The sequence below is a fragment of the Mastigoproctus giganteus genome, chromosome 7 (assembly GCF_048544385.1).
Source record: "Mastigoproctus giganteus isolate SK-2022 chromosome 7, ASM4854438v1, whole genome shotgun sequence".
In the NCBI taxonomy this organism is placed as follows: domain Eukaryota; kingdom Metazoa; phylum Arthropoda; class Arachnida; order Uropygi; family Thelyphonidae; genus Mastigoproctus; species Mastigoproctus giganteus.
This window is the reverse complement of record NC_143581.1, coordinates 26,393,654-26,406,827: the sequence shown is the minus strand read 5'-3', so window position 1 is coordinate 26,406,827 and position 13,174 is coordinate 26,393,654. Positions and strand designations below refer to the sequence as shown.

The window sequence follows — 13,174 nt, the reverse complement described above, 5'->3', positions numbered from 1 at the left end:
TCTGATGAGTATAATAAGAAACTGTTCGGAGAAATAGAGTGGGCCAGTAAATCAGAGAGTCTTATAATGGGGGATTTTAATTTCCCAGATATTGACTGGAATTTGGAGGCTGGTCACTCACACAGTAGCAAGGCTTTTGTGGATTTATTGGATGATTGTTTTCTACATCAGCATGTTCGGGAGGCAACTAGAGGGAGTAATACTCTTGATTTGATTATCAGTAGTGATTCTTCATGCATTAAGAATCTGCAGATAAATGAACCACTTGGTGGCAGTGATCACAGTGTGCTGAAGTGGGAGTTACTCAAAGAGGTAACTACCATTAGGGGTAAAGGGAAGGGGTATTGCTTTCGTAAAGGCGACTACAATGGACTGAGACAGTATTTAAATTCTATACAGTGGGATCAACTGATGATATTGCCAACAGCAAATTCAAAATGGGAAGCATTCAAAGAACTTATCGTGGAAGCTACTAGGCTTTACATACCAACTAAGAAATATTGTTCAAGGTTTAGGCCTAAATGGTTGTCAGATGAACTAATGAGGCATATGGCAGAGAAGAAAAATGCATGGGATACATACAAATTAACACGTGACACGGATGCCTATGATAGATACAAGTTGATCTGTAACCAAGTTACAAAGGAGGTTAGGCAGGCGAAGGCAGATTACGAGAGATCCTTGGCAAGGGATGCGAAGAAAAACAGCAAAGAGTTCTTTACTTATGTAAACTCTAGAAGGAAGGGGATGAATCAGATTGGTCCACTTGAGATCGATGGGTCAACTGTTGATGACCCTGCTCGGGTAGCTAACAAACTAAATGAATATTTTGCATCGACATTCACACATGAGGAGTTATTCAGCGAGGGGAATGCCAGAGGTGTATTCAACTCTAGCAGTAAGCTAGAGAATCTTGTAATAACTGAGAGCAAAGTGGAGGAGAAATTGTTGAAGATAAACACAAGAAAGGCACCTGGGGTGGATGGGATCTATCCAGTTATATTAAAGGAGGCAGCAAAGGAGGTAAGCAAACCCTTAGCCATAATTATGAGAGCTTCCTTGGACTCAGGGGAGCTACCCATTGACTGGAGATGTGCAAATGTGACCCCAATTCACAAAGGGGGATCAAAGGCTGACACAAGTAATTATAGACCTGTGAGTTTAACTTCTGTTCCCGGAAAATTAATGGAGGCACTGGTGAAAGAAGCACTGCAGGATCATCTAGACAAGACTTCAGTTATAGCTAGGACACAGCATGGTTTTGTTAAGGGGAAGTCTTGCCTGACCAATTTGATTGGATACTATGATGCAGTCACAAAAGAACTGGATGCAGGGAATAACTTTGATATTATATACTTGGATCTTAGAAAGGCTTTTGATACTGTTGCACATGGAAGACTGCTGCACAAATTGGAGCAGTGTGGCATTGGAGGCAAGTTGCTGCTATGGATAAAGGGGTGGTTGAGGGGGAGAAGACAGAGAGTGGTAATCAATGGACACTGCTCATCGTGGACTAATGTTATTAGTGGAGTCCCTCAGGGTTCAGTATTGGGGCCTTTATTGTTTTCTGTATTTATAAATGATATTGATGATGGTATATCAGGCTTAATGTCCAAGTTTGCAGACGATACGAAGGTTGGCAGGGTTGTCAAGGACACTACTGACACTATGCTGCTGCAACAGGATTTGGAAAGGTTGAGCAGATGGGCTTCGAGGTGGCAAATGAAGTTTAACATTGACAAATGTAAAGTACTACATATGGGAAACAGCAACCCCAGAGCAACGTATCAACTCTGTGGTACTACACTGACAGTGGTAGAGAATGAAAGGGACCTGGGGGTGGTGGTGCAGGCAGATATGAAGTTCTCTGAGCAGTGCAGACGAGCTGCAAGAGTAGCTCATGGTGTATTGTCAATGATATATAGGAATTTTTCTAGCAGGGATAAGGAGGTGATTATTCCCTTGTATAAGGCAATGGTCAGGCCACACCTAGAGTACTGTATACAGGCCTGGAGGCCTCATTTCAGGAAGGATGTAGAGCTGCTGGAACGAGTACAGAGAAGGGCAACTAGATTGGTGAATGGGACAAAGGGGTTCTCTTACGAAGAAAGGCTTAAGTTTTGCAAATTACAGTGTCTGGAAACTAGGCACCAGCGGGGTGATCTGATAGAGGTGTACAAAGCCTTGAATGGTTTGAGCATGCTCAATGCTGATGGGATTCTTCCTCTAGCTCAGAAAAATCACCTGAGAGGGCATAAATTCAAATTGAGGAAAGACAGATGTAGGATAGATGTGCGGAAATTTGCCTTTAGCCAGCGGGTGGTTGGTGGGTGGAACAGACTTCCATCCCTTGTCGTGGAAGTTGATAGCCTAAATAAGTTTAAGGCTCAGCTGGACAGGTATTTCGAACGAACAGAGGGGTGAAGTGGAAGTGGTTATTTTTATTTATTTATGTTACTTTTTTTTTTTTTTTTTTTTTGGCTGATGCTGCATAAGCTTGCTTTCTTGCATCAAATGCCTCTACTAATGCTAATGCTAATGCTAATCTACCAGCTAGTGTTAGTAAGTATTAGTATTATATTATGTGTTATATTATATTGGTATTAGTAGTGGTGGTACTGGTTAGTATTAGTAGAACCATGCATTGAAGGAGTGGGGGAGGCTGGACTCTTTGCTCTTGAAACTAAACAGGTTTCCCCTACTTTGAGGCTCCAATAAACAAAGCGATAGTATTAGTAATATATTAGTATTATATTATAGTATTGTATTACTAATGCTATTTTATATTAGTAGTGGCAATAGTGGTGAAGGTAAAGAAAGCCAACATGAGAACCACGGCAAACTTTGGGAAACTTACTGGATAAACTGGCTTGCCACTATCACACTTCAGTGCTGCTCACTCGATAAATAGACGGTGGGTGTTAAATCGGTCTGGAGAAGAAGTTGAGACAATATATTGATTGACAGGTAGGCATGACAAATGATGTACTGACTGGTGTGTGAACACAACAGATGATATCGGTTTGGTCTTACTTGCCCTAATCTCAGAAGCACTAATGGTCACTTGCCCCAATGATAACTTGCTGTAATTGCACTTGCTCTAATGAATGCTTCCATAATTGTGAAAAAAGGTCAGGTTACCCCACTTGAATCCCATGGGAGCTTGAACCCCTTCCAAAGTAGAGGGGTAACCTGACCTTTTTTCTTTAGAATCATGGGTGGACTAGTGGATAAATTGTTTATTAACAAAAAATTATTTTTATTACTTTATTTTTATTTTGTTGTTATTTCTGTTTATTTTTAAAGACACTTGCACAGAACATTTTTACAATGTCAGAACTTTCCACACGACTCTGTTCATGATTCAATTAGTTTAAAATAATCACTGCACTGAAAACAGTACAGTTTCAGCCTTATTAATTTAGTTTTCATCGAAAAATCTTGGTAAACACCCAACGTCTGTTTACCAAGCGAGAAACACTAAAGTGCAGTTGCAGAAAACCAGTTTGTCTGGCAAGTTTCTCGAAGTTTGCTGTGGTTCTCGTGTTGGCTTTCTTTACCTTAGCTGCTTGAAGGAAATGAGGAGGATGCCAAAAACTTTGCGCCTTTAAGCAATATCTCTTACTTGGTATAAAAAGTTTAGCAGCTCCTACAATTATGTATCCAAAATACCTTTCATTTAGGATTTGCAATTGATATCACTTGGTCTCACTGTAAAGAATGAATTTGAAACTGAGTTCCAATGCAGTCACCTTTGCAAAGGCAAGATCCCTTTCCTTGAACTTTGAAGTAGTAATACCTTTAAATAAATGCCACATCAACATGCTATAATCACTGCCATCTAGTCATTGTTTTATTTGAAAATTCTTTATGCACGAAGAACCACTGTGGGTAACTAGAATAAGAGTATTGTTTTCCTTTGTTGCCAATCTAACATGCTGGTATAGAAAAATGCTCATCTAGTAAATCCACATATGTTCTACTAGTGTGGTCTTAGTGTGAGTGAGTGACCAACCCACAAATTCAAGTGGAAAGTTACCTGGAAAGTTAAAATTACTCAATTAAAAATACACATTTTGATTTACTGGCCTACCCTATCTGTTCTGTTCATTACACACATCAAAGGCATTTGGCCTATAACATACTCCTGTCATTTTTGTTTCTAAAATGCTTATGGCAGCCAGAACAAAATGTTCTAATCAAGCACAGCACTAGTTGTAGCCTAACAGGATGAATGCAGTAAGATTCCATTTGGTTCCCCATATTAGCATTAGCATTAGTAGAGGCATTTGATGCAAGAAAGCAAGCTTATGCAGCATCAGCCAAAAAAAAAAAAAAAAACCCACTTCCACTTCACCCCTCTGTTCGTTCAAAATACCTGTCCAGCTGAGCCTTAAACTTATTTAGGCTATCAACCTCCACCACAAGGGATGGCAGTCTGTTCCACCAACCAACCACCCGCTGGCTAAAGGCAAATTTCCGCACGTCTATCCTACATCTGTCTTTCCTCAATTTGAATTTATGCCCTCTCAGGTGATTTTTCTGAGCTAGAGGAAGAATCCCATCAGCATTGAGCATGCTTAAACCATTCAAGGCTTTATACACCTCTATCAGATCACCTCGCTGGTGCCTAGTCTCCAGACACTGTAATTTGCAAAACTTAAGCCTTTCTTCGTAAGAGCACCCCTTTGTTCCATTCACTAATCTTGTTGCCCTTCTCTGTACTCGTTCCAGCAGCTCTACATCCTTCTTGAAATGAGGCCTTCAGACCTGTATACAGTACTCTAGGTGTGGCCTGACCATTGCCTTATACAATGGAATAATCACCTCCTTATCCCTGCTGGAAAAATTCCTGTATATCATTGACAATACTCCATGAGCTACTCTTGCAGCCTGTCTGCACTGCTCAGAGAACTTCATATCTGCCTGCACAATCACCCCCAAGTCCCTTTCATTCTCTACCACTGTCAGTGTAGTACCACAGAGTTGATACGTTGCTCTGGGGTTGCTTTTTCCCATGTGTAGTACTTTACATTTGTCAATGTTAAACTTCATTTGCCACCTCTCAGCCCATCTGCTCAACCTTTCCAGATCCTGTTGCAGCAGCATAGTGTCAGTAGTGTCCTTGACAACCCTGCCAACCTTTGTATCATCTGCAAACTTGGACATTAAGCTTGATATACCATCATCAATATCATTTATAAATACAGAAAACAATAATGGACCCAACACTGAGCCCTGAGGGACTCCACTAATAACATTAGTCCACGATGAGCAGTGTCCATTGATTACCACTCTCTGTCTTCTCCCCCTCAACCACCCCTTTATCCATAGCAGCAATTTGCCTCCAATGTCACACTGCTCCAATTTGTGTAGCAGTCTTCCATGTGCAACAGTATCAAAAGCCTTTCTAAGATCCAAGTATATAATATCAAAGTTATTCCCTGCATCCAGTTCTTTTGTGACTGCATCATAGTATCCAATCAAGTTGGTCAGGCAAGACTTCCCCTTAACAAAACCATGCTGTGTCTGAGCTATAACTGAAGTCTTGTCTAAATGATCCTGCAGTGCTTCTTTAACCAGTGCCTCCATTAATTTTCCTGGAACAGAAGTTAAGCTCACAGGTCTATAATTACTTGTGTCAGCCTTTGATCCTCCTTTGTGAATTGGGGTCACATTTGCACATTTCCAGTCTATGGGTACCTCCCCTGAGTCCAAGGAAGCTCTCATAATTATGGCTAAGGGTTTGCTTACTTCCTTTGCTGCTTCCTTTAATATAACTGGATAGATCCCATCCACCCCGGGTGCCTTTCTTGTGTTTATCTTCAACAGTTTCTCCTCCACTTTACTCCCAGTTATTTCAAGATTCTGTAGCTTACTGCTAGAGTTGAATACACCTCTGGCATTCCCCTTGCTGAATAACTCCTCATGTGTGAATGTCGATGCAAAATATTCATTTAGTTTGTTAGCTACCTGAGCAGGATCATCAACAGTTGACCCATCAATATCAAGTGGACCAATCTGATTCATCCCCTTCCTTCTAGAGTTTACATAAGTAAAGAACTCTTTGCTGTTTTTCTTTGCATCCCTTGCCAAGGATTTCTCGTAATCTGCCTTCGCCTGCCTAACCTCCTTTGTAACTTGGTTGCATATCAACTTGTATCTATCATAGGCTTCTGTGTAATGTGTTAATTTGTAAGTATCCCATGCATTTTTCTTCTCTGCCATATGCCTCATTAGTTCATCTGACATCCATTTTGGTCTAAACCTTGAACAATATTTCTTAGTTGGTATGTAAAGCCTAGTAGCTTCCAAGATAAGTTCTTTGAATGCTTCCCATTTTGAATTTGCTGTTGGTAACATCATCAGTTGGTCCCACTGTATAGAATTTAAATACTGTCTCAGTCCATCGTAGTCGCCTTTACGGAAGCAATAACCCTTCCCTTTACCCCTAATGGTAGTTACCTCTTTCAGTAAATCCCACTTCAGCACACTGTGATCACTGCCACCTAGTGGTTCATTTATCTGCCGATTCTTAATGCATGAAGAATCACTGCTGATAATCAAATCAAGAGTATTACTCCCTCTAGTTGCCTCCCGAACATGCTGATGTAGAAAACAATCATCCAATAAATCCACAAAAGCCCTGCTAGTGTGTGAGTAACCAGCCCCCAAATTCCAGTCAATATCTGGGAAATTAAAATCTCCCATTATAAGACTCTCTGATTTACTGGCCCACTCTATTTCCCTGTACAGTTCCTTATTATACTCATCAGAGTCATTAGGCCTATAGCACACTCCTACTCTCAATTTTGATCTCCCAATGCTTATGTCACACCAAACTGACTCAACACTGCACTGTCCAGCGATGTCGACTGGCTTCACTTCCTTGGTTTTTATGTGTTTCTTAACTAATAGCATAACCCCTCCCCCCCTTCCTATCCTGTCTATCCTTTCTGTAGACGTTGTACTCCCCAAATTGCATTTCTGCATCCCTTATATCTGTGTGACACCACGTCTCTGATATCCCAACAATATCTGCCTTTGATGTTTTGAGCAATATCTCAAATTCATCAAATTTATTTACTTAACTCCTAGCATTGGTGTACACGCAAGTATACCTGCACCTGTTTCTATTCTTAGCTACCCTAACACAACCCATGTGTTTACTTGTACCGCAATGGCTCCCAGCAGTCTCTGAAATACCATGCATCTTGTTTTTCAGGCTTCTGCTCATTCTAATAGAAGCAGTGCAAGAATCTCTTTCACCTCTGCCAGTGGCTACTGTCAATCTATTGGTCTTTGTCTCCCCCCAAGCTAGCAGTTTTCCGACCCACCTAACACTGCCTCGATAGCATCAGCATATGGAGGACATTTTCTATAAAATTCTAAGAAAGTGTTTACTATAGGATTACTAATGTCATTAAAGCCTATGGGGAACAAGCTCAATATTAAAAATTTCTTTTTTCTAACCAGATGTTTTCTCATTTAGTATCCCAATACATGTTGGAGGATAGTCTATGTTTGTAATTCGTATTTTAATGTTTTTTTAAAACTTAATAATAAGTTGCATTATCTATAAAAATAAAAACTTAAAATAGCTATTAAAATTGAGTGTAAATTTTAATGTGTCTCCATTATGGTTATCAGTTTTGACCTACATCATTATTTTTTAATTGGAGAAGTATAACCATAAAAAAAATTCTTTATGGCACATAGTGTTCATATAAAAAAAAATGCGTCACCTGCCCATTACTCATGTTAATTTTCTACAGCATTCTGGTTTCAACTTCTACTTTTCCCAAATCTCCAAAAATATTTGGGAAATTTTTAATTATTTACTTTTTGATAACAAAACCACTATTACTAAAGATTTTGTTCTTATTATATAATACAGTGTCAGAATAAACAATAAAATTTTAAAGTGCACTATTTTAAACAATTTCTTGCTTTTTTTTTTTTTTTTTTTTTTAAACTGACTGGTGACCAGCACATAAAATGCATATGTTGGTGCAATTTTATTTGATATATCAAACCAGTAGATAGCAGAAATATTTTTGAATTTCCTAATGAAAACTAATTTTGTTATAAAAGTTGGAAATGACAAAATAAAATTACTTACAGGAGCTGATTTGTTAACAATCTGATCTAGAAGTGCTACAATTGTTTGGGGTGCTGGTATTTTTTCATTGTCAGCTAATGCAGGGAGGTGATATTGGTAATTTTTAGAGTTGATCACAATAAGACTAGGAATTGGCAGTTCCTTCATAGCTACTGAATTAGCAATATCTGGTTGACCTAACCATCCAAAAATAAAGTGCCTTGATATAAAAAATAAATAAAATAAATTCATTAACACATGACATGAATACAACTAACATGAGCACATCAAACTATAAAGCAGAGGAAATAAAAATTATATTGGAACAATTCTTATAAACTATCAGTATGGGCAAGATCTGTTATGGTGATTCTTTTTCAGACCAGCACAATTTTTTCTACTTCTCTCTGAACCATTAAAGTATCTATTTGCTTCTTTCATCTTGTGTCATCTCAAAATAAATTTAGTGACTTCAGTTTTTTGAAATGTCATTTCCATAATAACAAAAAAATAATTTCTTGGTTCACAATCAAGAAAACATGTTTTGTAACTAGACTACATAGTACAATTCTGAAAAATGTACAATTATGTGGAAAAATTCAAAACAGGTTAAAACTTGAACTCATTTAATTTTAAAATAAATTTATGATATGTATATAAAAATGATATTTAACAAAATGAAAGTAATATTAATATTTTTATTTTCGAACTTTGTATATATGTACATGCCATTCTCTTCAAAAAATGAACTGTTTGAAGAACAAGCTATTACTCACTCATGATATAAATCCCTGTTATTAATAGCGATCGCCTCAAGTAGCTCACGAAATCTGAAATTAAAATTCATAAGAATTATTCTTTAATGAGAAAGGAAATTCTTTCTAATATTAATTTTTTTGCTAACTTATATGAAAAAAAAATATATATAGCAAAAGATAATGAGATATTCTTAAATTTTCTTCATTACATTAACTCAATATTAGGTATAACTAGGGATGCCAGACATCTTTATTTCCAACGACAATCCTTTATTTCAGCCAAACTGTTCTTGTCCTTTATTGAAATGAAAAAGGATGTAATTTGTCATTTATTTTCATTTTTCAATGCCCAAAAAGAATTTTTTGGGTATCAAGTTCACCAGCATTTTCAGAAATTAAACCCTGTAGTTAAAAGCACAGTAATTAAATGATTTCAAAGCATTTAATAATGCTGCATTCAAATATTTAGGAAAGAAATTTAATTTTAATGAAAATACCCTTTTTGAAACTCAGCAAATTAAGCTTTAAAAATGGTTGTCCTAACTATGACTCATTTGTTGAAGTAGCAGAATATTTTAAATTAATCCCCAAATAAGGCTAGCAACCTCTCACCCACTCTCATTTTTTAAAATTTATTTATTTATTTTTCCTAACCTGCTGAAACCTCATCAAATAAATCATTCATAAACTAAAGTTGGATATGAATGATTTATTTGATAAGGTTTCAGTACTGAAAACAAATTATGAAACTGTGTCAACCTCTGAAAAATTTAAAACTTGCTGGGGACTTCGGCAAATTCAGAAAGGATTTTTAGTGTAGTGAACTCCAAGTGGAGGGAGGGACAAAATAGATATTCAGTTTCACTCATAAAAAGTGAACTAATGATCTACTTCAATTTTTAAAGATACTTCAATTTTAAAGAAATTGTGAGCCGACCAGGCTAGCTGGGTGGGTAAAGTGCCTGCCTAGCAACCCAAAGGTCACGGGTTCGAATCCCGCTTCGGGCTTGGATCAAAGTACTGCAAAAACTTTGGGAGGTGCATTATGGCCACAGAAGCCGATGTGCCAACAACTACCAAAAAAATAATAATAATAAAATAAAAAAATAAAGAAATTGTTTAGATATTTCTGAGAAAATTATGCTGATGTTCTTAAGGCTACTCGAAGTACTACAAAATATCTTCAATGTGAATGATTTCTAGCTATTAAACCAGTACATTTTTTTCTTTTTTTCACCTACCTAAAATTACTTTAGCTTGATGTCAATTAAACTTGCATTAAAATATTTGGATTAAATATTAAACTAAACTTGCATTAAAATATTTGGATCAATTCATGCTTTTAATATCATCCATATCATTCACTATCCTTATATATCAATTCATATCCTTCTCCATAGAAAGCTATGGTTTACCATTAAATATTTTAAATTCTAAATTAAACTAAAATTTGCAAATATTTATAGTCAATATGAAAACTATAATTTTTAAACCAAAATCTAAAAAATATAAACAAAATTTTTAATTATTAACTACAAACATCATTAATTTTTCCTTTTTTGGGGTGGAAGGGGGTGGAGTGAGAGTTGGAGAGTAGCATTAATTATTTTTGAGTGTCCTTTAATTCAGTCACAGAAATCTGGCAACCCTAGGTATAACTGCCAGGGTAAAAAGTTAATAATGTTTTAGAATGGTTATTAATTTTTTCATGGCACAAAACATGATGATATACAAAGGGTACTAGGAAAGTTTTGCAATATGACGCAACAATGAATCACAGGAAGCTGCTTGTTGCTGCATGTTGAGACATGTTCATACGTGCATAGTAGCCGCCGCGCCAAGTCGATGGGCTCAGTTATTCATTAGTAGTGAGAGTGTAAAGTGCTTGCGATGGCATCGTGGTCACCAAATGAGATAAGGACAGTTTTGTGGTATAATTTCGTGCGTGGTTTAACCATAGACCAGTGCTTAGAAGAAATGACTCTTGCACTAGATGATGATTGTCCACATCCTACAACGATATTCAGGTGGTATAGAGAATTCCAAAGGGGAAATTTCACTCTGGAGGATTCTGAGAGGCCGGGAAGGCCACGAACGTCAGTTACGGAGGAAAACGTTACTGCTGTGAGGAAAATGCTTGACGAAAACAGGCGAGTGCCTACCAACAGATAGAGGATACTTTGGGCCTAAATGCACCAGCAATTCGTTCGATTCTGCAAGATCATTTGCACGTGAAGAAACTTTGTTCTCTCTGGGTGCCGCATCAACTGACTGAAGAGCAGATGACACGACGTGTGACTTGGTGCCGGGAGATGTTAAAAAAGTTTGATAAGGGACAATCTCGGTACGTGAACAACATCGTGACAGGTGACGAGACTTGGCTGTACTATTACGATCTGCCGACCAAGGCTCAAAACAAAGTTTGGGTCTTTGATGATGACGACACACCCGTAATTGTCAGAAAATCCCGATCTGTAAAGAAGAAAATGATAGCTGTATTTTTCAAATCGAGTGGAATTGTGGAACGTGTCGTTTTGGACAAGCAGAAGACAGTCACAGCTAAGTGGTATACAGAACAATGCCTGCCTAAAGTCATTGGATCTATGAAGAACCTGCAGCCAAAGTCAAGAATGGACACCTGGTACCTCCATCACGAAAATGCTCCAGCTCACCGTGCCAAAGCCTGCACCGAATATTTGACCACGACAGGACTGAAACTTCTCGAGCACCCTCCCTACAGTCCAGACCTTGCTCCCTGCAACTTTGCACTGTTCCCGCATGTGAAAATGAAGCTAAAAGGGAGGCGGTTTTCCAGTGATGAGGACCTTCTACGGGCTTGGGACAATGACTGTGCTTTACTCCCTACTGAAACTTGGCAGAACTGGTTTAAAGATTGGTTTCGGAAGATGGAGAGGTGTATTGAATGTAGAGGAAATTACTTTGAAAAAATTAAATAAACAAAGCTGTATTGCAAAACTTTCCTAGTACCCTTTGTATATGTTGGAACTAACAATATTAAACATAACAGATAGAAAGATTTACTTCACAGGTATAAGGCAATAGTCAGAAAAGCTGTGAGTTCAGGTAAAATTTGAAAGTTGGAATTCTGTATAGGTATGAGAGGAAGGCATACATGATGAGTTCTGTAAATCAGTTTGGCTGTGGAGAGGTTGTGCAAGGCTCATGACAGAATTTTCCCAGCATGAACAGTATGTGTTAACAGGAGGATCTGTTTTTACAGGCATGGGATAAGCTTAAATAGAAGAGGTGCAAGAATATTTGCTGATGCTATCAAAGCAGTATCAGTGAAGTCAGAAAATTAATAGTGTGTATGGGGGGGGGGGAACTTAGACTAATAGTTTAATGGCAGGCAATAATAAGCAGAGGCAAAATTGATTATCATATACTTCTAATGGGAAATGCAGCAGCCCACTCTGCTTAGAGTACTCAAGAGAAAAGTAAATATATGGGGTGTGTTAGGGTACTGTGGTTACATAGAGGCACACATATACTTGCTCCTACACTAATGAAGAACAAAATAAATAAATTTGATGAATTTATTTCATCAAATTTAATGATGAAAATAAAAATGAAAGTGGATGTATGTTAATGGGATGACTAATTGTGATGATTATACATACAACAGAGTTTGAAAATTTTTGCAATAGTTTAACACTGTTGTCCAACCGGTGGCCTTCCCATTGGTTTCATGTGGCCCACAAAAGTAATCTTCCATTTCCTAAAATATGTTAATGCTCTTCTCCACTAAAAAAAAAAAAAAAAAAAAAAAAAAAAAAAAAAAAAGGCCACAATCTTGACAAAAACACCTTACAAAAAAGTGCTTACTAAATATTGTGTGCAATTTTTCTAATTAATTTCACATAACTAACTAGAATTCCTTCTTTAAATTTTTCCAATATTAGTATGTAATGTTACAATTTATTAAATGTAAACAAATGGTTTACACTTTACGAGTTCCATCCCATTCTTACTTGTGTGCTTGTGTTTCATAAATTTAATCATTGTAAAGTTAAATCATTGTAAAGTTAATCATTGTAAAGTTAAAATAACAGTAGTAAAACATGCTGCAGTAGCAACAAAGAAGTGATGACCTTTGTAAATCTATTGTGATGCAGTAAGTAGACCTTTCAATTTAATTTTCATTGTCATTAAACATATCTTTAGATGTTTTTGTTAAAATTCTTTTAGTCTTATCAGTGTTATGGTAGGAACCTAAACACAAATGGCATAAACTAACACAAATTAAGGAATCCACATTTAGTGAATTTGTAAATCATACAAATTCACTAAAACA

The 13,174-nt window shown here is 37.1% G+C and overlaps 1 protein-coding gene across 2 annotated transcripts in view; it reads right to left on the bottom strand.

Annotated features, from left to right (window-relative positions):
• Tmx3 (Thioredoxin-related transmembrane protein 3) overlaps positions 1-13,174 on the bottom strand; it is a 98,783-nt gene that overhangs the window by 23,224 nt on the left and 62,385 nt on the right. For both annotated transcript variants that reach the window (XM_090378761.1, XM_090378760.1), the window contains exons 9-10: positions 8,878-8,931; positions 8,123-8,321 (exon numbers count right to left, since the gene is read on the bottom strand). In XM_090378761.1, coding sequence (XP_090234887.1) covers positions 8,123-8,321; positions 8,878-8,931 — 253 coding nt within the window. The remainder of the gene's footprint in view (positions 1-8,122; positions 8,322-8,877; positions 8,932-13,174) is intronic.